Here is a 26,355-nt window from a genome sequence, read left to right as displayed (position 1 = left end):
TCGCAATAAAAGGGCGGTTGTGCACACTGTCGAGAATCTTAGAGACCAACCCGGTCCATACAACACATGCTCGTTTGTCAATCTAGTCACTCGACAACCGATAGCCACTCATTCCATTAGAGGCATTCACCCAGCCATCCAGTCAATAGTTAGCCAGAGAGTGAGTCCTGCGGACGGTGTAGCTGCGACCCAGTCAGTCGAACTGCGACTCAGCGGCCAATTTGCTCATTCATCTGAGTGGTCACACGCAACGCCAGAAGAGCCATGGACGCCACCGATTACCAGACTCGAGGTGAGTGCTAACTAATTGCATGTGGAATTGGTAATTGCTCAATATGTGGTTGGTAGCTTCAGATACAATTCAATTGAAGACTCACCTCTTGAGAACTGCTTGCTGTGTTTAATGTGTTGATATTCCCCCTCACCTCCGATTTGCACAGTTGGCCACGTACGGTGCGAAATAAGTTCAATATACATACGAGGGGCTGCCTTGGCAGTGGTGGTAAAACACTGGCTCAAATGAATCCTGACAGCTGGAGTCACGTTGAGAATAAAAATAAAACTTTGTAACGAATGTTAAACATTTTAGGCGTTTTTTTCTTGACATCATATTCATGCGCATCGTCCCGTAGCTTGTACAGCGTCATGATATCCATGCAGTCGCTCTAAGATGCGCTATCAATCGAAAATATTGAAGTGTAAAATAAAGTGTATCAAACAAATGTCGTTTGCGGGTGATTCATGAGTACATGTACACACTGACGGTAAGCTAACGCTTAAGCCACGATCCACTTGTAGGAAAGTGTTTAATTATTAGAAATAATTAGTTGATATGTTATAGTTTTTTCGTATTGTTTTGGTGCTCTTTACCTGCACATTGTGGACATTTCAACATTCTCAATACATTTCATTTAATGTATTAGGTATAGCCCTATGCGCCATGCGGCTCTTGAATCGGGTGCAACCGCAACAAACAAAAACATGAACAAGAAACATCTTAAAGTGACTACGCGCAACAGAAAAATTCAGGAAAAAACCGCAAAGTCTTCCAGAAAAAGCACCGTACATCAACGCGGTGTGCAAAAATCTCAGTGGGATACAAGTCAAACAATAACAACCATAAGACAATTTAGATTAAATCAGTTTAACTCTGTACTACAACAAACAAATATGGCTAAACCAAAACTTTTCGAAATCACCAAAATAGAGCTATTAAAAAAATGTAAGTGATCATAGGAACTGTGATTCAAATTTAACAATAAACGATATCCATAACATGTACGACCAAACTTTGCAGCCATAGCTGGCAGCATGAGTCACTCCATAATACAATTGCTAACACAATGTAGATTTGTAATGCCAAAGTCTAAATGCAAACACATTCGCTATACGCTGTACAATGGAAGATGTTGGACACACACCCAGATACTGTAATTTGGCTAAAAGTGTATTTTGCAAATGTATTGGAGAGCGGAGGAATGAGGCATAGAATGTCCAAGGGAAAAATCAGAAAAAATGAAAGCATTGTAAATATCTTCTTGGTTCTTTCGGTAAAGTCACGTAGAAGGGAAGTAATAAAATAATAAAAATAAAACATAATAAAATTATAAAAAATATTTTTTATTATTTTATTACTTCTCTTCTACGTGACTTTACCGAAAGAACCAAGAAGATGAATCCCTGCAGTCACGAAAGCTTTAAATCGAGATTGTAAATATATTTAGGCATCGGGTAGAATACTGCCACTCTGAAAGCGCACAATTTCCTTACATGTCGAATGCCAAGTCGGGTGAATCCTGATTAGTTCTTGAATGGGAGACTGCCCGAGGATATACCACGTGTTGTAGAGTTGAGAATTCGAGGTAACCAGGTGGCGGAAAGTCAACAGTGGCTTCTCTAATCCATCTGTGCGGAGCTTTGATCGTTAACTAATCATATGCGTGCAGGGGTTTTCCCTGAGCCACTCTGGCTATCTCCCAAAATAAGCCAAACGGATTTAGGCAAATATCCACAATGCAGCAGGGCCCTCCCGTAAATACGAGGAAATAGAGGGGGGTATAATTATATATTTTAAATGTTGTTGGTTAATACAGGTGAAACCCTCATTGACGCTGGCTCTATATTTTGAAGGATGATCAGCGAAAACAGTTAATATGAACTCCAACGGGCAAGAGGGTTTTTGTTTAACCTGCCCAAATGTTTAACATTTACTCCATGAACTCGTGGGCTTGCGGGGGATCGATACATCCCAAAAGTTCAATCAGAGTTTGCCTCGTTTCACCGTCGCAACGCTTCACCCAACGTTCCACTCACCTTGCATCACCTCGTGCAACGGGCTCGTCCCTATCCGCTGTATGCATCATCATCGTCATTTACTGCTGTTGTGTTGGCGTTAGCGCGTTGGGCATATGATTATTAACACCTATGTTTTAAAGACAACCGAAGTAGTCCCTGATACCATAGTAGAGTCAACGACGTTGTGTTGTTATTTTTTTTGTAGTCAATAATAACGTCCAGCCCTTTGCCAATCCACTGCTGGATGAAGACACCTTCTTAAGTCAGTAATGCGCTCTACGCGCGTGTAGAGCACCCTCGTTGGGCAGTTCGTGGCTTCGAGGTTGAGGACGCAACGACGTCCAACGCGGCTTTTTCTTTCTGGGGTCACAACGCACGCAGGTGAATTCATTGAGAAACTAGAAATCGCGGACAAAGGGCTCAAAATTCACCATCAGCGCTTTCTTTAGCAGGCGGGCGCATGGACAGCCCACCACGCAGCTTCCCAGGAGAACCGGTCTGGTGGGAGGCGAGGACTGGTGCAGCATTGTCACCAGACGCTGCCTCTGTGGTCCAATTGTTAATTGAAAATCCACCCACACATTATCTTACCTGCGACAGGAAACCCAGAGGTCACCCCGTGGTGCCCTTATAAAACTCAACGTTTAACCTACTCACGCCGGCTTGTGCCCGCCCTCACAGTCGGGCATATTTGCGGAATACACCACGCCGCCGTTGACCCTGGAAATTGACCGAGCAACCCAACGGTCCTACCAGCTCCCTCCGCAGGAATGTGTTATCCGCAACACTTCACGAGTTCTCACAATGGTTGCAGGGACGTTTCCAGATGAACAGGCGCTTTAGCGAAACACAGGAAGCACAGATAATTTACACTCATAGAGGCGGTCTTCATACTGCACGACCTTGACGTGGAAGCTGACGCGTGGCCTTGCTGCCTCCTTTGGGCCGGAAGTTGCATCGCCACCTTCCTGGATGGGCCTTGTTTCTGATGCTCTTTGTATGTAGAACTTCTTTAGCACCATATGTAGCCAAACGTGCTAATCCGAGGTGCCCAATTTGTCATCTCACTCTCGCTGTTTACGAAAACAAGTCAACAAACATCGTCTTAGGGGCCGTCCATAAATTACTTCACGCGATTTTGGACGATTTTTGACCCCCCCCCCCTCGTCACACGGCGTCACAAAAAGTCAGACCCCCCCCCCTCAAATATGACGTCACAAAGCTCTGCCCCCCCAAAACCATATTTCCATTTTTAAAATAAAACATGCTTCAAATCACTTTAAACTATTGTCATTGTAGTGCGTATTTAATGTGGCGCAGCACTCTGATGTTGTACAAGAAAACATTTATTAAAAAGTATATTTAATTAAGTAGAACGTGTTGTCTATATTTAAAGTTGCGCATTTTTATGTGACATCACATCTCTCACCCCCCCCCCCTCGTCACACATCGTCACAAATGTCTGACTCCCCCCCCGCCAGGTTGCTGACGTCATTTATGGACGGCCCCTTAACAATCGTACGGTTTCAGTCACTTATTTCAGGTACACGGAATAGGCAACTGACTTCAATGTCTGTCATTCATAATTTTATTTTAGGGTCGGATCACTTGAGTAAAGTGCCACAATGTGTGTCGTGCACTCTCCAACCGACACAGACAAATACATCACGTCACGTGAACAAAGTGGCAGTGTATTATTGCTTCAGCAACAATAATAAAGGAACATCAAATATCAAATACTCACAAACAAAATAAACTTGTTTCTAACGAGCAGACACATGAGATTGCCTCATGGCGACATTAGAAGGGGTGGTTTTATCACACGGTAGACTGCTTACCATTTCACTGCACTGGCTGGATACTGCTGATTAATAATATGTTGTGAATGCTGAAGCTGTTAATACACGTATGTTATTAGTGCTGATGACGTTTAAATAGATGATTACAAATTACATTGTTTGGGAAATTATCTTTTTATTTTTTTCCCGGAGTGGGGGCGCATAACATAATGATAGCAATGCTCTTTATTAAGGTAGGTTCATTTTTTCTCAATACTCAGTTTTTCAGTTTGGCCACGCATTGGGATGTTTGGCCAAATTCATTAACTGAGCGTTGTCGTTTGGAGAAAAAAAGTGTAGTCCCTGGAAAAAATCCACACATACGAGGGGGTAATGCTCAAGGCTCCGCGAAGATTCAAGAATTAATTGCTGTGAGGTGGCCATCGCCTAGTGGAACAGGCAGGTCATCTCCTGGTCACCTGCTTGGCTTCCCATAATTGATGAGGTTGAGCACATTGAGGGTATGTATGTGTATGTTGAATTTATTTCGCTCAATATGTAGCCAAACGTGCTAATCGGAGATACGGGAAAGGGTGGTTTGATCATAGTTGGAACCACCCACTCTTTATCCCACCTGTCACTGACGGTGCCGCGCAGGTAAGGAGCTGGTGGACTACATCACCGCGTACCTGCTTGGAGTACGTGAGCGGCCCGTGAACCCATCCGTGCGGCCCGGCTACTTGCGTCCCCTGCTGCCCGCCGGCCCCCCGCAGCAAGGAGAGCCCTGGGAGAGAATCTTTGAGGACGTGGAGCGGCTCATCATGCCTGGGGTAACATGGCCAGCCACAGAAACACGGATAAGACAGGCGTAGGAATAGAGGGCAATATTAGAATTGAGAGCGCTCACCATTGAATAGCTTTGGGGGGGGGGGTCAAAGATTCAGTATCGGGTCAGGCCATGGCTCACCTCAGGTATTTCGCTCGTCGGTACAACGTGGGGAGGGAAATGCACACACTTATATTGTTGTACTGTACCATGCTCGAAAATCTACGCTTCCTGCATGCTCACCATCAGAAGGGTCCTGCATTGGGAGGGTTTTGAGTGGTTTGTATTTGAATGCAGGGAATGTAAATAGAAACAAATCAAAATATTTCGGCGCCAACCTGTCGGTGTTTATGTTTAATCTTTATCTAAACCCCTTTGTAACTTTGTCACCTTACGTAGCTGTGCATGTAGTTCGATTATAATAGAACTTCCCTAAAATACCACAAACACCTTTTTTCCCATGTGATGCACATATTCTGTTTTTTCTATGAAGCACCGTGAAACGTTATATAAATCTAAATATGATTCCATTGTAGTGGATTGCATATACAAAGCTTGTGCCGTAACGCGAACAGATCACAATTGGAAGGTGTCGAGTTCAAATCCTGGTTGGGGGGATTGACTCAGTTCACCATCCCTCCAGGGTCGATAACATAAATATAACTCTTTGGGGAAGTTAACAGTGGTGGTCTTATGGATAGACTCAGAAGATCACTCCCACGTTGTTGACTTCACTACTGCCACTGCTCTGTGCTGTGCCCACAGATCGTGCACTGGCAGAGCCCACACATGCACGGGTATTACCCGGCACTCAACTCGTACCCCTCGCTCTTGGGAGACATGCTCGCCAATGCGATCAACTCCATCGGCTTCACATGGGTACGTGCCAATATTCTTGTGGTTTCTGCACGCTGCCGTTTGCTTCTATCTGGAACGTCACGGTATAGCACTACCGAGTGGCGCTGTTTTATAAGACCACGCCTTGCTGATAAGACCAAGGAAAACCAATCCCTGATTAACCGTTTTCAATTCATGGCTATGGTTTACAACCCCAGTGATGATGAGGACCTGTACCTGGGCTGACGTTCCCAGTGTGAAAATGTATACATGCAACACAGCTCCTTATGTGAATGCCGGTCTTAATATGTGCGTACCTACTGCACTTTCCCCATCATTCTATATGGTCAAACGAGATGATCCTGTGTGTGTCTGCCAGAGCAGTGCGTGCGTGCATGTTTGCAGTGTGTGTATCAATGGATGAGTATGTGGGGTGGCGAGCGGTAGTGTAGTGGTGTTGCCTACCCACCCCCTTCGTGTGCCGTGCCGGCCTTCATAGGTGTTCGCTAACAGTACTTACTCCTGCAGCCTGTTCAGGCTATACAAGAGATCGTTGTCTTTGTCTTGCATGTATGTGCTGATGCACACCAATAGCATTTTGATGTTAAACTCAAGACTGTGCCTCACCTGGTTTAACTTGTTTAACTAAAATAAGTACCTGGTGTGGTCAACACCAGTAACAGGGAAATCATGTAGGTGACCGGGCATGTGTGGTTCTGACCACGCCAGTTCGCCCAAACAATGGCACGTGTGTGTCCACTGTTGAGATGGAGCAATGACATTAGCTCACATGTACGATATCTCATGGCTGGTGTTGGGGATGCGTGACCCGAGTCAGGCGTCAAGCCCGGCTAGCACGGAGCTGGAATTGGTGATGACGGACTGGCTGGCGACCATGCTGTCCCTACCCGACACCTTCCGGCACGACCACCCAGAGGGACGCGGTGGCGGAGTCATGCAGGTGCTTCATCTATATCGCCATCGTCCACCACACCACCATGATATTCATTATCACCGTCATCATGAATACTTTTAATTTACAACTTTTGAAAATACTGGATGGGTCAATAAGGACGTTTCAATAATGAGTGGACATGTCTAGATCATATAAGAGAAGGGTTGTTTAACACAAGCGTATTACAGAACAGTTTCTAATTTTAAATAATGTCTCACTTTTAATCTGAATTCTTTGCCTCTCACGCCACGAGTCGCAGCTGGTATCAGAACCTGGACTTGTCCTTACGGTATTTAAAACAGCGCAAAATAATATGGGTACTTGGTGAAGCACACAAACATCAGCCACCCCTTAATGCTGCCCACACCACCACACATACGATCTTCTTGTCTAAATAGTTTTTTTGTGAACTGTTATTCACTAATAGCATTTGCCAACTCAGCCTAAAACTAGTCAATGGCATTTAATGGTAAACATCGAAAATAAGGCGACAAAGGCGAAAAGGCATATTACTTGCAATGTCACCCCCCCCACCACCCCTTTCCACTCTGCTGGGTAAAGACTGTGTTTCATAACGGCAGGTTTTATTAAGCCATAAAAGCCTCACTGAGTATGAAGACTTTTTCTAAGGCGGGTCTTGCATTCTAAATGCTTGGTCAATTCCTTTCATGTTTGGCTTGTAGGAGAAAACCGGAGTGGGTGCATAAAAAAGTGCCACTCATGCTCCGCACAAGTAGATTCACAAATGAATAGTTTTTTGCCATTTCCCTGCCACCTCACAGTCCAAGCTTACAAGACCTGGATTTACCAGGCAGTCTCCCATGCAAGCACTAACCAGGGTCAGTCGTGCTTAGCATCTGAGATCTGACAAAATAAAGGACATTTTGGGGGCTTTGATTACACTTGTGAAATACTTGCAACACTCCCTCTTGTACTACGTTAGGTTAATTATCTGCAGTCTTCTGTGAGGCTGCAGAGTGTGTGTGCGCCCCACAGTCCGAGCGGTAGTGCAGCGGTTATCACACTGCCCTACGAACCTGGCGACCCAGTCTCGCTTCACGGGTACCACAGTGACGATTATCTGAACGGGTCCTGGGCGTCCGCAAGGTCGACCTAGCCTCAAATTAATATCCGGTGCAGTGTGCAATCATCGCCACTCGGGATACAAAGGTGACCACCCACCCCATCGTGTACTGTGACGGCCTTCATAGGTGCTCGCTAACGACATCTTTGTCTCTGTGTCCCACAGACCACGGTGAGCGAATCCAACCTGCTGGCGCTGCTGGCAGCACGGACGCGCGCTCTCGCCCGCCTGCGCGGGGACGCGCGCGTGGACGTGGGACAGGACGCGCTCCTCAACGCGCGCCTCGTGGCGTACACCTCCGACCAGGTGCGCGCCTCCGCCTGGACAATAACTCGCCCTCTAACACGCACCGAGTCTTCTTGGAGCACCCCCCTAGAGGACCAGTATCACCCAGGGGTGCTGTGGTTGTGAATATCAGATGGTGCGCTCACAGATCAACATTGCAGTCGTTATCAAGAGGAAAACTACTGTTGGTATGTTTTCTTCCTGGAAAGCTATATGGCCAGACATGCTGAATAATATATTTTTTGTAAATAATAAACCTTAAATTAATATTTTGAATGATGAATACATTTTTCGATGGGTCAGCCAGGCACGTTGATTTAATGCAGAGCTATGGCTAATCAAACTTTTAAGATACAATTTTATAATAAATTATATCAGAAATTATTCAGCGATTCATAATATAATTAGTCGAATTTCACTTGTATTCATTATAGATAACAAATTAATTACATTAATTCCATTACAAACTTATCTTCATCAGCCATAATTTATCTACTGCTGGATGAAGCCTTCCTCAGCCATCGCCATTACCATGTTCCTGTAAAAAGTCGTTTATCTCCTGCACACACGCGGATTAAATTGAAAAACTTAAGTCAACATAAAATACACAAATTGCACTTGTATGAACGTATCTTGTGCTTAATCACGCATCCGCCAGGCTCACTCGTCGGTGCTGAAGGCGAGCCTCGTGTCGCTGGTGAGGCTGCGCTCGCTGCCCACGGACTTGGAGTTCTCGCTACGCGGGGAGACACTCCGACGCGCCGTGGATGAGGACCGAGCACAGGGTCTCGTCCCGTTCTTCGTGAGTCGCTACTTCGAGACCATGTCTTCAAGGACAATTACACGCTGTCCGGGCACACCTGATCTACCTGTATCATGACAACTGCACGTGCGACTGATTTTGAAGTCGAGGAGGCACCTCCGATTAGCACTGTTTGCTACGTATGGTGCAAAATAAGTTTTACATACATATATAGCCATAGGGAGCCTATGTTATGTTGCCAAGATGGTTCATAAAGAAAGCCCAACGTTTAGCTTGCACCTCACCACCCTCCAAAATGTTTGAATGGACAGCAGCTGTCACTCCTGCTGGATGATTGTTTCCACGCCTGTGTGTGTGACTACAATTTTGTCTTTATCCTCAGATGACCATTCAGACAGTGGCCTAGCTATCGAACGTGCAGGTGGTGCAACTGCATCGGGACCCCTGGGCCAGAAGGGCTGAGGCACTGAGTTACGAATAGGGAATGTACATTGGACAGGGAGCCCTATTTAATTCCTTGTACTAGGACTCATGCCAACCACGATACACTACTACATTTAGGAATCAGTGTATCTCGAGTGGCTGTTTCCTGTTCATCGTCTTGAATTATCACATTGGCAATGGGGCGGCAGAGGCGGAAAGGCATGGTGCTTGCAACACCATGCCCCGTGACATGGTCGTTTGAAACTTGACCATGCACAGCTGTTTTTTGAATGTTTTGTTGTTGTTGTTGTTTTTGCTGTAATCAGGTTTTTATAGTCTAACCGTGTCCCCATCGGACATGAGCATTGAATGCCCAATGGGGTTTACCTGTGCCACAATAAACCTAGCTCGGTGTTGTTGTCTTCTCAGGTGTCTGTGACCCTCGGCACCACGGGCTTGTGCGCCTTCGACAACCTGGCCGAGCTGGGTCCAATTTGTAAGTTCAGTTTAAAAAAGAGAGATATATAAAAGATACGTCTTTAAATAAAGAAAAAAATATTCACATCTGAACCACTACACATTAATGTGCGTGTCCAGCTGGCAGGTTAGGGGCCATTTATGTACAGCTCAGAGGTGGGTTGTATTGTGGAATGTTTTGAATATCTGCCATTTGATTTCGTGTGATTTAAAGGAAGCAGTTACAGGCAGTGCCTGATATGGGCATTTACTAGGGGAACTCATAATTGTACTTCCCAGCCTACCCCAACAACAACAACCGCCATTCGCCACTAAGTGGCGGTGATGTCACCACGATGCTTGTGCCAGGCTATGTGCACGTTGAGGCCACGTGAAGTGTCGAACGCCCGCTGGCATGAGGTCACGGGGCAGACCTAGATGCCAAGGGACGACTGACTGAGATGACAGGCTGATGTACCACCAGTGCCCCTACTGTGCCCACTTGCTGTGCTTTAGCCACCCGGCGCTCCACTCGTTGTTGTGAGCGTCGCTCCTCCGCCCTCTGTTGTTGTTGGAGGGCGACTACCTCCAACTGCCCAGTAGCGTCCTTCACGAGCCTCCTCCACAGAGGCCGATCTTGACACCACTGGTACCAGTCATCGGCAAGTCCACTCAGCTCCACATCCTCCTGTACCACATCACTCCATCCCTTCTCCAGCCCGTACCGCGCCCATTAAGCCACTTCGATCCGGCCAAACAAAAGCTGTTTAGGCATGTGGTGGCTGGGCATGCGGACTACATGACCCAGCCAACGCAGCCTTGCCTGCCGGAGGAGCTCACCAATGGGACTTTGTCCAGATCTTTCAAGGATTTGTGAGCTCCTCACACAATTCAGCCTGGTTTAACCCAGGATAGATCATAGGCAGGCCAGCCTAAATGCTTCTAACTGACGAAGATGTTCCATTATGGGAGTCCACGACCTGAAGCTTTGTGTGGAGCGACAGACCAGGTAGCTTCCACACAGCGTTACACAACCGATGAAAAGATACTGCCGCTCAACTCATTCGGAGTGAGACCTCTGCTGTCAAACTGGAGCCGGTCATGAGCACACTGCCCAGGTATGGGAAACTCTCCACTCTCTCTCAATAACTGCCCCATCACCAATTGGGAGTTGTGGGGGTGGAGTGCCCGATGGTACAAAATACCCAGGCAGGTGCTTAGTTTTGATGTGGCAAGCTCCAGGTTCAGCAGCAGCGCCTCCAACTCCTCCTCTGAGTGAGCAGCAATTACCAGATCATCGGCATACATAACATGATTGAGCAATAGGGAGCCATCACTTTACCGCACCCGGACATCGATCAGCCTCCCATTGTATCTGTACCCGATGGAAATTCTTCTGGTACAGCTATTGAAGGCTTCACGAACTATGTGGTCAAAATAGATGTTAAATAATGTGGGAGCCAGAAAACATCCCTGTCGCACCCCAAGGTGTACAGAGAATGGCTCCGACTCCCGGCCACATAGTTTTACCCGGGCCCGTTCACCATAATGAGGGTCCTTAATGATCGTGAGCAGAGGGTCAGGGACTCCAAAAGCACGATGAATAACCCAGAGCCCAGGCCTACTGATGGTATCATAGGCATTGACCAAGTCAATAAAGCAGAGATGTAGGTCTTGTTGGAATTCCCTACACCTCTTCTGTAGCAGACGGACAGAAAATATGGCATCTGTGCAGGACCGCCCTTTCCTGAAACTGCATTGGGGCTCCGCAAGCCTCTGCTCAGCGTGCCTAGCAAGACGATGTTGAATAATCCTTGCCAGGACCTTTCCCAGCACACTGAGGAGTGAGATGCCCCTGTAGTTATTACAGTCTGTGAGGTCCCCCTCGTTAAAGAGGGGGGCCACCAGGGCATCCTTCCAATCCTGTGGAACCTGTCCAGTGGTCCAGACTGTTGTTATGATGTCATGTAGGGCAGTCTGTGCACAAACGCCACCCTCCCTCAGCATTTCGCTTGGGAGATCATCTCTGCCCGGTGCCTTTCCTGGTCTCAGACTCCGGATCACCTTCAGTACTTCCTCAACAGATGACACCTCAGGCAGCCACTCACAGGGGGTGACTTCTTCCAATATTTAAAGCACCGCAGCCTCAGCAGGGTCATCCCCATTTTGTCCCATGTTGTTTTCCAGGCTGAGGGATTTCCCCTTCACCAGGACCTCACAGAAATGTTCAGCTAATCTGCAAATCTGTACATGGGGGTCAGAGATTGGACCACCGTTCTTTCCCCTAATGATGGTAATAGGTATGGTGTTGCAGGTTACTTTTTTGATGGAGTTAAAGAACTATTTGTGATCACAGGCCATTGAGGCAGACTCCATCTCCTTAACAACCCGCGACCACCACCCATCCTTGCAGCGCCTCACAGCTCTCCGAACCTCTGAGCGAAGGCTGCGGTAAGCCTCCTCATTCTCCAACGTGGGGTGCTGTAGCCGATGAGAGTGGGCCTGTCGCGTTTTCACAGCCAGCCTGAACACCTCCTCTGTCAGCCAGGGTCTCTGGGGAGGTCTGGACCGTGTACCCAAAGCAGCCATTGCAGCTGCATGAGCCACAGTCCTAAATCTCGCCCATTTCCCCTCGACATCAGGAGTGGGGGACGATGCCAACCCCAACTGCAAGCGATGATGACATTCTCGCTTACAACTTTCATCAGACAGCTGAGACAATGCCACTATGGGTTTGAATTAGGTCCTGGGTGTACACCCACCACCAGAGTGGAAGAATGGCAGGCGCATCTTACAGATAACAAGTCAATGGTCAGTGGGCAGATCAGCTCCATGGTAGGTCCTGGTGTCAGGGACATGGGCCCGCATCTGCTGTTCCATCACTATGTAGTCCAGCAGATGTTCTTGCTTAGACCGGCATGCATCTATGATGTTGTGTGGATGCGCCGATGCCGGAACAGCGTGTTGGTAATTATAAGCCCATGGGCTGCACAAAAATCGAGCAGCCTCCTGCCGTTGTTATTGAGATAACCTGGCCCATGCCTTCCAATCACTCCAGATGAGGTGCCAGCATCATGACCAACTCGAGCATTGAAGTTACCCAACAAGATGACTCTATCCCAAGTGGCCACTTTAGCCAGAACCTGTGACAGGTCATAGAAGGCATCTGACTCATTGGCCTTGCCTGCATCCCTCCACGGATGTTCGTCTTCGGTGGGGGCATAAGTAACCACGACCACCACTCCTCACCTCTGGTTGATGGGAAGGCGAGCCCAAAGTAGCCTGGGCTTACAGATTCCCACAACTCACCGCCATGCTCCTACACCCCCTTCATTCTTTTGTTCAGAAGAATATTCACTCCCTGTTGTTTGGCAGTCTCCTGCCCCGAGTAGAAGACTGTCCACCCCTCATGGTGGCAGGAGCCAGAGCCGGTCCACTGGACCTCCTGAATACCACAGAGATCCAGGCGGTACTGGTCCAGCTCCCGACAGAGGAGTGGCAGCCTCTCCTCCGCAGTGAGCGTTCGGACATTCCACGTGGCCATCCGCAGTGGTTTTTTGTTGTTTCTGGAGGAGCCCTGAGGGTAAGGATTCAGTCTCCTGGCTCCGCCAAATGGGGTTTGGCCAGGAGACGTCATAGATAACTGTCCCCCCAAAGCCTCCGGAAAAAGCTTATTAATGATATTTTTCAGTCGTGGTTTGTTGGTAATTAATTGAAGGTGGAGGGGATCCCAGCCCCTCGCACCCGTCCAGAGCCCCCATTTGGCCGCTGTGGTTGTTACAAACGTCATGAGGGGAATGGCCAATCTAAATAGGCCCTCCCCCACGGCACTGCCCACCACAACGTTGCTGTCCGGCACCAACGAGGAGGTAGCCAACCTACCCCACCTATATCAGGACACACACATCCAGCCCCAGAGTTGAATTGTGCCATACCACGCCCCCCATCCCTCCCCGGCTCAATCTGGACCATACCGTGCCACCAAACCAAGACTTGTGGATTGCAGGTTTCCCTCACTTCATGCGGTAGTAGATGCGTTCCAAAAAAAGGGTGCACAAAACAAACCACGTAGCACGGACCGCACAGTCATCCAACCTGAGGAGACAACTGCCTGCCAAGTCGCACAGACAGTACAGGGTATCATATTCTTAGGTTATTTCGGTAAAGTCACGTAGGTAAAACATCAAAATTAATGAAAATAAAATAAAACAAAAATCACGACGTTTCGGAGGCAACACAAGTCTCCGTCATCAGGTGGGACCGTCACAGCCGAATTAGCTGCATCAAGTGAGGCAATGATTCAAGAAGTAATCCCTTATAAGCAAGTTGAAGGGGGGAGGAGAGGGGGGGGGGGAGCTCATCAGAATGTGGTAGCCAATGAAAAAGCAACCTCGTCCAAGCCGGAGTCCATTGTTTTTCATTGGCTACCACATTCTGATGAGCTCCCCCCCCTCTCCTCCCCCCTTCAACTTGCTTATAAGGGATTACTTCTTGAATCATTGCCTCACTTGATGCAGCTAATTCGGCTGTAACTGTCCCACCTGATGACGGAGACTTGTGTTGCCTCCGAAACGTCGTGATTTTTGTTTTATTTTATTTTCATTAATTTTGATGTTTTACCTACGTGACTTTACCGAAATAACCTAAGAATATGATTCCTTGCAGTCACGAAAGCTTCAAATCTAGAATTAACAGTACAGGGTGTTTCAAAAAGATGAATTGTACACACACAATATTGTCCCACATCCAACTGCATATCAGCATATGAGTTAATTCTAACCGCATATCGCGAATTTTGGGTAGAAATAGGTTAGTCGTGCACAAACCAAATCTGTATAAAGCAAGAAAACGTGTCTTTAAATGATTCTCCTGTATCCCAGCTCTACACACAATTGGTGGTTATTGGTATCCAGAAGTTCTGCTGCGATGTTTACACCCGGCCTGAGAGAACGTGCGGCTTTCCGCGATTATGATGTGGCAGGCCGCCAGGAAGGGCTGTGGCTGCACGTGGACGCGGCGTATGCAGGCACTGCCTTCCTGTGCCCCGAGCTGCGTGACCCCCTGCGTGGGGTCGAGTTCGCCGACTCGTTCGTGGTCAACACGTCCAAGTGGATGATGGTCAACCTGGACAGCGCCGTCTTCTGGTGAGGCAGCCTCACTCACTCTGCCCTCAGCGCTTCCCATTCCACTTGTGTGATTGCCATTCAGGCGAACCACAGCATCTCCTGCTGACGGGGGCTATCACTCTATAAGTGGTAGGGGTGGTGGTGGTGGCACAATTTTAATTCGGGTATAATTTCACCTGAGTCTGTCAGGCTCAACGAACAAAAAAATTTGATTTCAACACCCGACACACCACACCCAGCATATGGCTAACGCTGCAGATATTAGTCACGTGCCACCTACTCGTCTACCAGTGACTCACAAAATGTTAATTTCGCGCTGTGAAGTTAATGCTTGCCCACTGAGCACATGAGTTGGTGCCTCGATGAGGCAGCAACCATTACCATTGAGATCCGTGTTCAGCTTTGCTCTTCCAATTAAATGTGTGCATTTTCCAGTCCCCTCCCACACGCACAAAACGCTTAAGAAATCGGATACACATAAAAACAGAACTTTCCTGGGTGAAGCTGTCATGTTACTATTTAAGCAACTGTGATCATACTACAGATAAACTTAACTTTATTACAGGAATGAGGAAGCATCACAAACCCACTAAGGGCCACCAACTAAGATCAGTGTTGCACCATTGCATATTTTAGAAAGTAGACCATATGATTTGCCTGTTGCTCAATTGGTGATGGTACTTATAGTAATGATGACCATAATGTTTATGATATGATGGTGAAAAATTAAGTCGAAGATGTTGATGAGAGATGAATAGATAAGGTTAATGATCATTGATAAAGTATGAATGATAATAATGATTATGGATAAATGAGGATGTTTATGATAACAGTAATGTTGATTGATTAAAGCCGGATGATGATAATTAGGTCGTTGAACGGTTATGGCAAAATTGCAAATGATGATGAAGATCAATGAAGGATGATGATGATGGTGGTGGTGATGGCAGGGTGGCGGACAAGTTTAGCCTGCAGAAGACGTTCAGCGTGGAGCCTCTGTACCTCCAGCATGCGCACTCCAACTCGGTCACAGATCTCATGGTGTGTGTCCCCCACTCTTCTGACTCTCAATATGCAGTATCTCCGATTCATGGGATGCAAAACAAAAATGGCTTTCTGACACGTGCTAGCAGAAGCCAATTTACCTTGTGTTTTTTTGAAAGATAAATAACCACACCAATATAAAACACCACCAATTTGGCAGTTTCATCTTTTTGGTTCTTTCGGTAACGTCACGTAGAAGGGAAGTAATAAAATAATAAAAATAAAACATAATAAAATAATTTTCACGTTTCGGCCACAACGCAAGCAGCCGTTCTCAGGTGAAGAACAGGTCTGTTCTGTCTTTCTGACAGACCTGTTCTTCACCTGAGAACGGCTGCTTGCGTTGTGGCCGAAACGTGAAAATTATTTTATTATGTTTTATTTTTATTATTTTATTACTTCCCTTCTACGTGACTTTACCGAAAGAACCAAGAAGATGTATCCCTGCAGTCACGAAAGCTTTAAATCGAAATTTGGCAGTTTGTTCCAATCAAATATCAGCAGATGTGGCCTTTCTACTAACAAGTCGATTAGGCATTTAATCGCTAAAGATGTTACTTATTTATTTCACACGGGTAAATTTTGCAGCTAGAAGAGTCACGTGAACCCATTGCATACGATGACAAATACAATGCGATTATTACACACGTGATTTATACATGTATTCCTGAGTTAAAGAATCGATGTTAATTGATACATCGTTTCAAACCACCAATATGTATTAATATAATTCATGTTTGTTTGCACCCACAGCGCTGGCAGATCCCACTGAGCTGTCGCTTCCGTGCACTCAAGATCTGGTTCGTCCTTCGATCGTTCGGCGTTGGTGGACTGCAGGAGCATGTGCGCAGAGTGAGGTCACTCCTACCTTTTGGGGATTTCTGCCTCTTAAGTTTTAGGGTTGTGTAAATTTGATCCAGTGAAGTTATACAATGATGAAGACAATAATGCCCTATGATGATGCTCAAGCTTGTGACAGTGCTGACCGCCATGGTCCCTCTGTTCACAGGGAGTTCAACTCGCAAGATTTTTTGAGAACCTCGTGCGTGAAGATCCACGCTTTGAGGTTCCAGTAAAGAGGCACCTAGGACTTGTGGTTTTCCGTCTTCGGGTGAGCTGGGATGGGCGTGTGTGATGTGCGTGTATATTATGGTGTGTCCGATGGGATGTGTACGATGGTGGCTTGATGGTGTGTATAGCAGACCGTATGGTGTGTGTGTGTAACAGATCCTCTCTGTGAAATGGTAGGTGATGGCATATTCTTAGGTTTTTTCGGTAAAGTCACGTAGGTAAAACATCAAAATTAATGAAAATAAAATAAAATAAAACAAAAATCACGACGTTTCGGAGGCAACACAAGTCTCCGTCATCAGTTGGGACCGTCACAGCCGAATTAGCTCTGTCCATTGTGTTGGCGTGTGCAGCAGCAACCGCGTCCAAGCCGTCGTTCAATTTTTTTGCCCCCCCCCACTCCCGATGCGTTGTACTTAGCACTCCGTGCTGTCTTTGAGCCCCGCCCCCCTCCCTCCCGATACGTTCCATTCATTGGCTACCACATTCTGATGAGCTCCCCCCCCTCTCCTCCCCCCTTCAACTTGCTTATAAGGGATTACATCTTGAATCATTGCCTCACTTGATGCAGCTAATTCGGCTGTGACGGTCCCACCTGATGACGGAGACTTGTGTTGCCTCCGAAACGTCGTGATTTTTGTTTTATTTTATTTTATTTTCATTAATTTTGATGTTTTACCTACGTGACTTTACCGAAAAAACCTAAGAATATGAATCCTTGCAGTCACGAAAGCTTCAAATCTAGAATTAATGCCCTCTACGGGGAGGAATTCCACCTATCTGTTAGAGTTTTTAACAGACAACGAGACAAGAAGTCACAGCTTCTCGAGACACTGGCCTTCCTCAAGAGATGCCGAGATAACAAGGTAATACCCATCGCTTTCACACTCACATCCGCTGCTGTGTCCTCACCGAACTCTAAACAGATCTTATTTAAAGCTAGCCTATCACTAATCTCGGAGAGAATAAGGTTACTCCGATCTGAACTCGATAATTTAGACAAGACTCTCTTACAAACACATTTAATGTTAACACAAAAAATGTCACCTTCTGATTGGAACCACGTTGATAACATGACTTCTGCTTCTGCTGACTCAATGTCAGCCAAATGCAAAGCAAACCTGATTTCTAAATTCAACCTCCTATCTAAGAAGAAACCAGAGCCACACATCGCAAAGCTGGATGTTAACAAGACCGTGATTAATCAGAGTAACATCCCAATTTCTGACACTCTAAAAACGGTACTGGCCAAAGGACTAAATTTCGCCGTCACCCCTAAATATATACCAGTAGAGGATATGATTTCTCAGATTGATGTAGCCCTCAGAGGCATAGGACACATCCATGCGGATGTAGCAAGAGCTGAAATAGCTACTATTCTTAAGAATGCTAAGAAACCCACTAGTAACATCAGCAAAAACGAACGCTCTGAACTCGCGGACCTAAAAAAGAGAGATGATATAGTCATCCTCTCGGCAGACAAGGGCAATGCCACGGTCATCATGGAAAAATATTCATACAACAACAAAATCCTGGACCTTCTTAATGATGGGAGTTACTCCAAAATTAAAAACAATCCCACTAAAAGCCTAACGACAAAAACCAACAGTATCATCACGAGTTCGACTTCCCTAATCGAACCAAGCAAACGTCCCTCTCTAAAACCATCGGCGGCAAGACCTCCCAGACTCTATGGTCTTCCCAAAATCCATAAGGAAGGCACCCCGCTACGACCCATTGTGTCGATGATAAACTCTCCTACGTACAAACTAGCCCGATTTCTATCAGATACTCTGCTCCCCTTCACAGGCAAGACCTCTTCGGCAGTACTCAACTCAACCCAATTAGTCTCTATGGTTAAGGATATGGTACTATCTCCTGATGACATCTTCGTCAGCTTTGATGTAGAATCTTTGTTTACCAAAGTCCCAGTACCGGACACCCTAACAATAATTGAGGACTTAGTCCAACATGGATTGAATTCTGATGCACCTGCGCTGGTTAGGCATTACCTCACCAACACCTATTTTACCTGGAATGGCACCTTCTACAAACAGAATGAGGGTACCCCTATGGGCTCCCCTTTGTCACCAGTTATAGCCAACATGTTCATGGAAAAGTTTGAATCAGACGCCATCCAGACATCCACCCTGCGTCCTTCCCTGTGGAAGAGGTATGTGGATGACACTTTCGTCATCTGGCCACATGGCCTCCCAGCATTGAACCACTTCTTGGACCACATCAATTCTAGACACCCATCCATCAGATTCACCATAGAAGTGGAGAAAGACGGTAAACTACCATTCTTGGATATTCTGTTTGAGAGGAGGCCTGACGGATCCTTGGGACATTCTGTCTACAGGAAAGCCACCCACACAGATTCCTACTTGAAACCGGATTCCCACCACCACCCATCTCAAAAGAATTCTCTCATCAAAACGCTATACCACAGAGCCCATTGCATTTCTGACAAACACCACCTGACCGGTGAATTAAGACATGTACATCGGGCCCTCAGGATGAACGGATACTCTGACCGTAATATCCGCCAAGCTGTCTCTCCCACCACACAAAAACAGCCACATGAAACTCCGACCAAAACCATCACGTTACCATACATAGCAGGCGTGACCAAAAAGATCTCCAAAATTCTAAACAAACATAAGATCCAAGTCCGATTCAGTACAGTGCATAAAATCCGTGATCTGATTCCATCTGTGAAGGATGTCGTTCCTGACTTACAGTATCCTGGAGTCTACAAATTGAGTTGCATTTGTGGTGATTGCTACATTGGAGAAACGAAACGTCATGTTTCTGATCGTGTCCGCGAGCACAAGTCAGATCTGAAACACGGCAGAACTGATTCTTCTGCCGTTGCCGATCATTGCTACAACTCGGTGGGCTCTCATGAAATTGTCTTTTCCGAGACCAAGGTTCTCTGCAAACCTCCCGGCTACCATCAAAGGTTTGTACACGAAGCCATACAAATATACAAACACAGACATAATTTCAACCGTGATGATGGGTACAAACTTAGTAATCATTGGAAAGATGTTATCAACCACGCAAAAAATACTTAATTACACTTTTGGACCATCTTATCTGACAGGCACTATTTTACTTTACTTTACCGAGTGTTAACATCCCCAGTTATTTTTTAACAGCACTCTCTTCATTGTTCAGCCAGCATTGGTATAAACATGGGCATTTTCGTTCTTTTGTCTATCATGTGTATCAGGCCTCCCCTCCCCCTCTCTGTCCATTGTGTTGGCGTGTGCAGCAGCAACCGCGTCCAAGCCGTCGTTCAATTTTTTTGGCCCCCCCCCCCTCCCGATGCGTTGTACTTAGCACTCCATGCTGTCTTTGAGCCCCGCCCCCCTCCCTCCCGATACGTTCCATTCATTGGCTACCACATTCTGATGAACTCCCCCACCCTCTCCTCCCCCCTTCAACTTGCTTATAAGGGATTACATCTTGAATCATTGCGTCACTTGATGCAGCTAATTCGGCTGTGACGGTCCCACCTGATGACGGAGACTTGTGTTGCCTCCGAAACGTCGTGATTTTTGTTTTATTTTATTTTATTTTCATTAAGTTTTATGTTTTACCTACGTGACTATACCGAAAAAACCTAAGAATATGAATCCTTGCAGTCACGAAAGCTTCAAATCTAGAATTAATGCCCTCTACGGGGAGGAATTCCACCTATCTGTTAGAGTTTTTAACAGACAACGAGACAAGAAGTCACAGCTTCTCGAGACAATGGCCTTCCTCAAGAGATGCCGAGATAACAAGGTAATACCCATCGCTTTCACACTCACATCCGCTGCTGTGTCCTCACCGAACTCTAAACAGATCTTATTTAAAGCTAGCCTATCACTAATCTCGGAGAGAATAAGGTTACTCCGATCTGAACTCGATAATTTAGACAAGACTCTCTTACAAACACATTTAATGTTAACACAAAAAATGTCACCTTCTGATTGGAACCACGTTGATAACATGACTTCTGCTTCTGCTGACTCAATGTCAGCCAAATGCAAAGCAAACCTGATTTCTAAATTCAACCTCCTATCTAAGAAGAAACCAGAGCCACACATCGCAAAGCTGGATGTTAACAAGACCGTGATTAATCAGAGTAACATCCCAATTTCTGACACTCTAAAAACGGTACTGGCCAAAGGACTAAATTTCGCCGTCACCCCTAAATATATACCAGTAGAGGATATGATTTCTCAGATTGATGTAGCCCTCAGAGGCATAGGACACATCCATGCGGATGTAGCAAGAGCTGAAATAGCTACTATTCTTAAGAATGCTAAGAAACCCACTAGTAACATCAGCAAAAACGAACGCTCTGAACTCGCGGACCTAAAAAAGAGAGATGATATAGTCATCCTCTCGGCAGACAAGGGCAATGCCACGGTCATCATGGATAAATATTCATACAACAACAAAATCCTGGACCTTCTTAATGATGGGAGTTACTCCAAAATTAAAAACGATCCCATGAAAAGCCTAACGACGAAAACCAACAGTATCATCACGAGTTCGACTTCCCTAATCGAACCAAGCAAACGTCCCTCTCTAAAACCATCGGCGGCAAGACCTCCCAGACTCTATGGTCTTCCCAAAATCCATAAGGAAGGCACCCCGCTACGACCCATTGTGTCGACGATAAACTCTCCTACGTACAAACTAGCCCGATTTCTATCAGATACTCTGCTCCCCTTCACAGGCAAGACCTCTTCGGCAGTACTCAACTCAACCCAATTAGTCTCTATGGTTAAGGACATGGTACTATCTCCTGATGACATCCTCATCAGCTTTGATGTAGTATCTTTGTTTACCAAAGTCCCAGTACCGGACACCTTAACAATAATTGAGGACTTAGTCCAACATGGATTGAATTCTGATGCACCTGCGCTGGTTAGGCATTGCCTCACCAACACCTATTTTACCTGGCATGGCACCTTCTACAAACAGAATGAGGGTACCCCTATGGGCTCCCCTTTGTCACCAGTTATAGCCAACATATTCATGGAAAAGTTTGAATCAGACGCCATCCAGACATCCACCCTGCGTCCTTCCCTGTGGAAGAGGTATGTGGATGACACTTTCGTCATCTGGCCACATGGCCTCCCAGCATTGAACCACTTCTTGGACCACATCAATTCTAGACACCCATCCATCAGATTCACCATGGAAGTGGAGAAAGACGGTAAACTACCATTCTTGGATATTCTGTTTGAGAGGAGGCCTGACGGATCCTTGGGACATTCTGTCTACAGGAAAGCCACCCACACAGATTCCTACTTGAAACCGGATTCCCACCACCACCCATCTCAAAAGAATGATCTCATCAAAACGCTATACCACAGAGCCCATGGCATTTCTGACAAACACCACCTGACCGTTGAATTAATACATGTACATCGGGCCCTCAGGATGAACGGATACTCTGACCGTATTATCCACCAAGCTGTCTCTCCCACCACACAGAAACAGCCACATGAAACTCCGACCAAAACCATCACGTTACCATACATAGCAGGCGTGACCAAAAAGATCTCCAAAATTCTAAACAAACATAAGATCCAAGTCCGATTCAGTACAGTGCATAAAATCCGTGATCTGATTCCATCTGTGAAGGATGTCGTTCCTGACTTACAGTATCCTGGAGTCTACAAATTGAGTTGCATTTGTGGTGATTGCTACATTGGAGAAACGAAACGTCATGTTTCTGATCGTGTCCGCGAGCACAAGTCAGATCTGAAACACGGCAGAACTGATTCTTCTGCCGTTGCCGATCATTGCTACAACTCGGTGGGCTCTCATGAAATTGTCTTTTCCGAGACCAAGGTTCTCTGCAAACCTCCCGGCTACCATCAAAGGTTTGTACACGAAGCCATACAAATATACAAACACAGACATAATTTCAACCGTGATGATGGGTACAAACTTAGTAATCATTGGAAAGATGTTATCAACCACGCAAAAAAGACTTAATTACACTTTTTGGACCATCTTATCTGACAGGCACTATTTTACTTTACTTTACCGAGTGTTAACATCCCCAGTTATTTTTTAACAGTACTCTCTTCATTGTTCAGCCAGCATTGGTATAAACATGGGCATTTTCGTTCTTTTGTCTATCATGTGTATCAGGCCTCCCCTCCCCCTCTCTGTCCATTGTGTTGGCGTGTGCAGTAGCAACCGCGTCCAAGCCGTCGTTCAATTTTTTTGGCCCCCCCCCCCTCCCGATGCGTTGTACTTAGCACTCCGTGCTGTCTTTGAGCCCCGCCCCCCTCCCTCCCGATACGTTCCATTCATTGGCTACCACATTCTGATGAGCACCCCCCCCTCTCCTCCCCCCTTCAACTTGCTTATAAGGGATTACATCTTGAATCATTGCCTCACTTGATGCAGCTAATTCGGCTGTGACGGTCCCACCTGATGACGGAGACTTGTGTTGCCTCCGAAACGTCGTGATTTTTGTTTTATTTTATTTTCATTAATTTTGATGTTTTACCTACGTGACTTTACCGAAAAAACCTAAGAATATGAATCCTTGCAGTCACGAAAGCTTCAAATCTAGAATTAAAGGTGATGGCATGTAATGGCGTGTGATGGTTTACGCGCGTGTTGTGCGGTGTATCTACCTCTTCTCAACAGGGCCCTAACGAGCTGACAAATGAGCTCCTGGTGCGACTCAACGCATCAGGGCAGCTATTCGTGGTGCCAGCCATGGCTGGAGACAAGTTCATCATCCGCTTCACCATCACGTCCCAGTTCACCACCGAGGCGGACCTGCTGCAGGACTGGAGCCTCGTGTCGCAGGCTGCATTAGGCCTGCTACAGGGCCCGACACCAGAGAGCGGTGTGTGGCACAGCGTAGCAGACATATCTTCCTCACCCATGGAGGGCTCCACCTCCCGATCACTGCCATCGTCACCACAGGGAAATGAGGACGAGCAGTCAGACGAGTGCGCTGGTGTGACCGCCATAGACCCATTCGAGCTGGCTATCGGCACGCCGGCAGAGGCCAGCTTCCAGATGCAAGCAATCGTGGTGGAAGCACTGATCAAGGATGATGGAGGATACAGTAATGGGGAGGAGGGGAAGGAGAACGGGCAGGAGGAGTCTGCTTCACTCGAAAATTTTAAACTTGGCCACCACGGAGAGGTCACGACCCCTCGCGAAAGAAAGAGGCAACACCAGTTTCACAGCCACCACTGCTCGCCTTCGTGCAGTCTCCCCGGTGTCGCGTGCTTCTACTGCCGCCGCCTTGACAATCGTGAACTGGCACAGCTTTGAGGTCGAGGGCGGGCTTGGTTCATCGGAAAGATGTTGTTGTTGTTGTCGTCGTATATACAAGCAGTGACCAAGTGAGATATAATGAACCAATGAAAGCTGATCAGTTGACGAGCTTAGTCCTATGTAGGATTTATATGGCAATTATATGGAATATGCATCCGAAAGTAGGTAGGTAGGTGACTTTTATTCACAACCAGGTAAAATAACCCAATCGGGTAGAGCGGTGGCACGGTGATTAGCAACACTGTGCTTGAATCCCGGCCACGCCTCACGTCAGTGGTTAATGATATCTGTCCTCAGCCTCCTCTGGAAGACTTTATCCAGCAGTGGATTGTACGTAGAGTTCTGAATTATTAATGTTAAGAGCCCATCGACAATAAGTTTTTTTTTCAAAGTAGACCTGAGTTTACGTATGTCGAACTTATTTTGCACCGTATGTAACCGTTGTATATATCGTGATTTAAAAAATATATAGAATTAATAAAGTAATACAATTATTGTGAAAATATATGGAAAATTGTGAATGTTAATGTAATTAAGTGTAAGTATTATGTGTGTTAAGTGTAATTACTAATGTGTTTAAAAAATAACGAATGATTAAAATGCATGTGTGATTATGTGGTGCGATTATTATTGATTGTCTCGTTGTCTAGGGGTATGTATCACTAATCGTGATGATATCAATGATACTCACTTGAACATTTACCGATTCTTGCTTGAACAATTGTGTGTAATTATGTCAGGTCTCGGGATTCAGATCTCACCGTAGGATATAGTTTGTCATTACGACAATGATGGACGAGTTTTTAATCGAAGCAACTTTAATATCAACTTACCCTAACATCCAAAAACTCTTATGGAATACCAACAGTGTCCATGCAAATGTACGTACTCATCAATCCGTACTGGATGATCATAAAAGCATCAATGGTTAAATCTCACGATCACGTGATTAAAATAGAATAGGCACCTCAAAATAGAAATTTGGTACAGAATGCGTGCTCATAACATGCATATAAAAGAGAGCGTCAACGATCGGATCTCACGATCACGTGATTAAAATATAACGCGACAATACACAATTCCTTTGTTATGGTGTGTGATGGGATTCTTCTTGGCCCACAACCTGTACAAAGTACAGTTAAACATCGTGAATCTAAAGTCAATGTTCCTCCTCCCGTCTTCTTTCTTCCCGGATAATACCTCAAGTCCCACAACGATGTGTAGAACGGCAGGCTTGGTCCACAGCTGCAAGTGCACTCGTGGCCACGCTGCTCGCTGCTCCTTCGCGGTGATGTCTGTGCATCATGCTCGATCCACAGCTGGAGTGTGCTCGAGACTCTCGAGTCAGCACTCTTGTGGTCAGCCCATCAGCTGCTGCGCTGCATGCTCGCACGCACGGCAGGCTTCATCTGCAGTTGGCTGCTCTTGCTCGCTGCTCTTGCTGCTCAGCACGCTGCCTGCCAGTCGAGCTGTTTGGTTCGCGAGCACCCTTGGTGCTCCCCACTCCCCCTAGGGAGGTCTGCTGTCTCGCTCACTCACTCCCGGCCTCTCCCATAATTCATAAAACATCCATCACTTGACCCACCGCACTTTTCCAGCCTATAGCTTGGACTATTTCATGAACTCGATATTGGTGTATAACTCAAATCTCCACTTAATTTCTCACACGTCTTAGCTTATCACAATGTTATATGTCTCGGCCTCGCTGTGCGCTGCGTTGCACCGCAAGCTGAGTAGTTAACCTCGCGTCCAATCAACCCTCGGAACCAGGATGAACGTCTGACTCCAAACGTCAATTTATTGAGTTTAACGAAGTAAAACTGGTGAGAAAAGAGCACAGATACAGCATCTGTTATAACCCGGAAACACCAACACAATGAATGAACACCACAGCATCAGAACATTGTCTTAGATAACATGTTTGTCAACAATAGACCCTGGATGGACCAGGCCCCTACATTACCACTGAATAAATATATAAGAGCATAAGCTGCTGTGTTACATAAAGGCACATCGTGTATTCATCACACTGAACCCCAAATGTACAGTATTACACATAACACTAAATTGTGGATGAGATATTTCGTCATCC

The 26,355-nt window shown here is 46.2% G+C and overlaps 1 protein-coding gene across 1 annotated transcript; it reads left to right on the top strand.

The window, feature by feature from the left end:
* LOC144742183 (aromatic-L-amino-acid decarboxylase-like) lies at positions 1-24,337 on the top strand. Its single transcript, XM_078624666.1, has 12 exons — positions 1-292; positions 4,731-4,903; positions 5,665-5,778; positions 6,575-6,697; positions 7,941-8,081; positions 8,719-8,862; positions 9,676-9,742; positions 14,684-14,846; positions 15,779-15,869; positions 16,626-16,724; positions 16,882-16,983; positions 23,619-24,337. Exons 1-12 carry the CDS (start codon positions 265-267, stop codon positions 24,258-24,260), a joined length of 1,887 nt encoding a protein of 628 aa, XP_078480792.1. The 5' UTR covers positions 1-264; the 3' UTR covers positions 24,261-24,337.
* The last annotated feature ends 2,018 nt before the right edge of the window (positions 24,338-26,355 follow it).

The sequence above is a fragment of the Lampetra planeri genome, chromosome 3 (assembly GCF_965212315.1).
Source record: "Lampetra planeri chromosome 3, kcLamPlan1.2.h2, whole genome shotgun sequence".
In the NCBI taxonomy this organism is placed as follows: Eukaryota; Metazoa; Chordata; class Hyperoartia; order Petromyzontiformes; family Petromyzontidae; genus Lampetra; species Lampetra planeri.
Note: the sequence above shows the minus strand (reverse complement) of the source record. Positions and strands in the feature narration are given on the sequence as shown.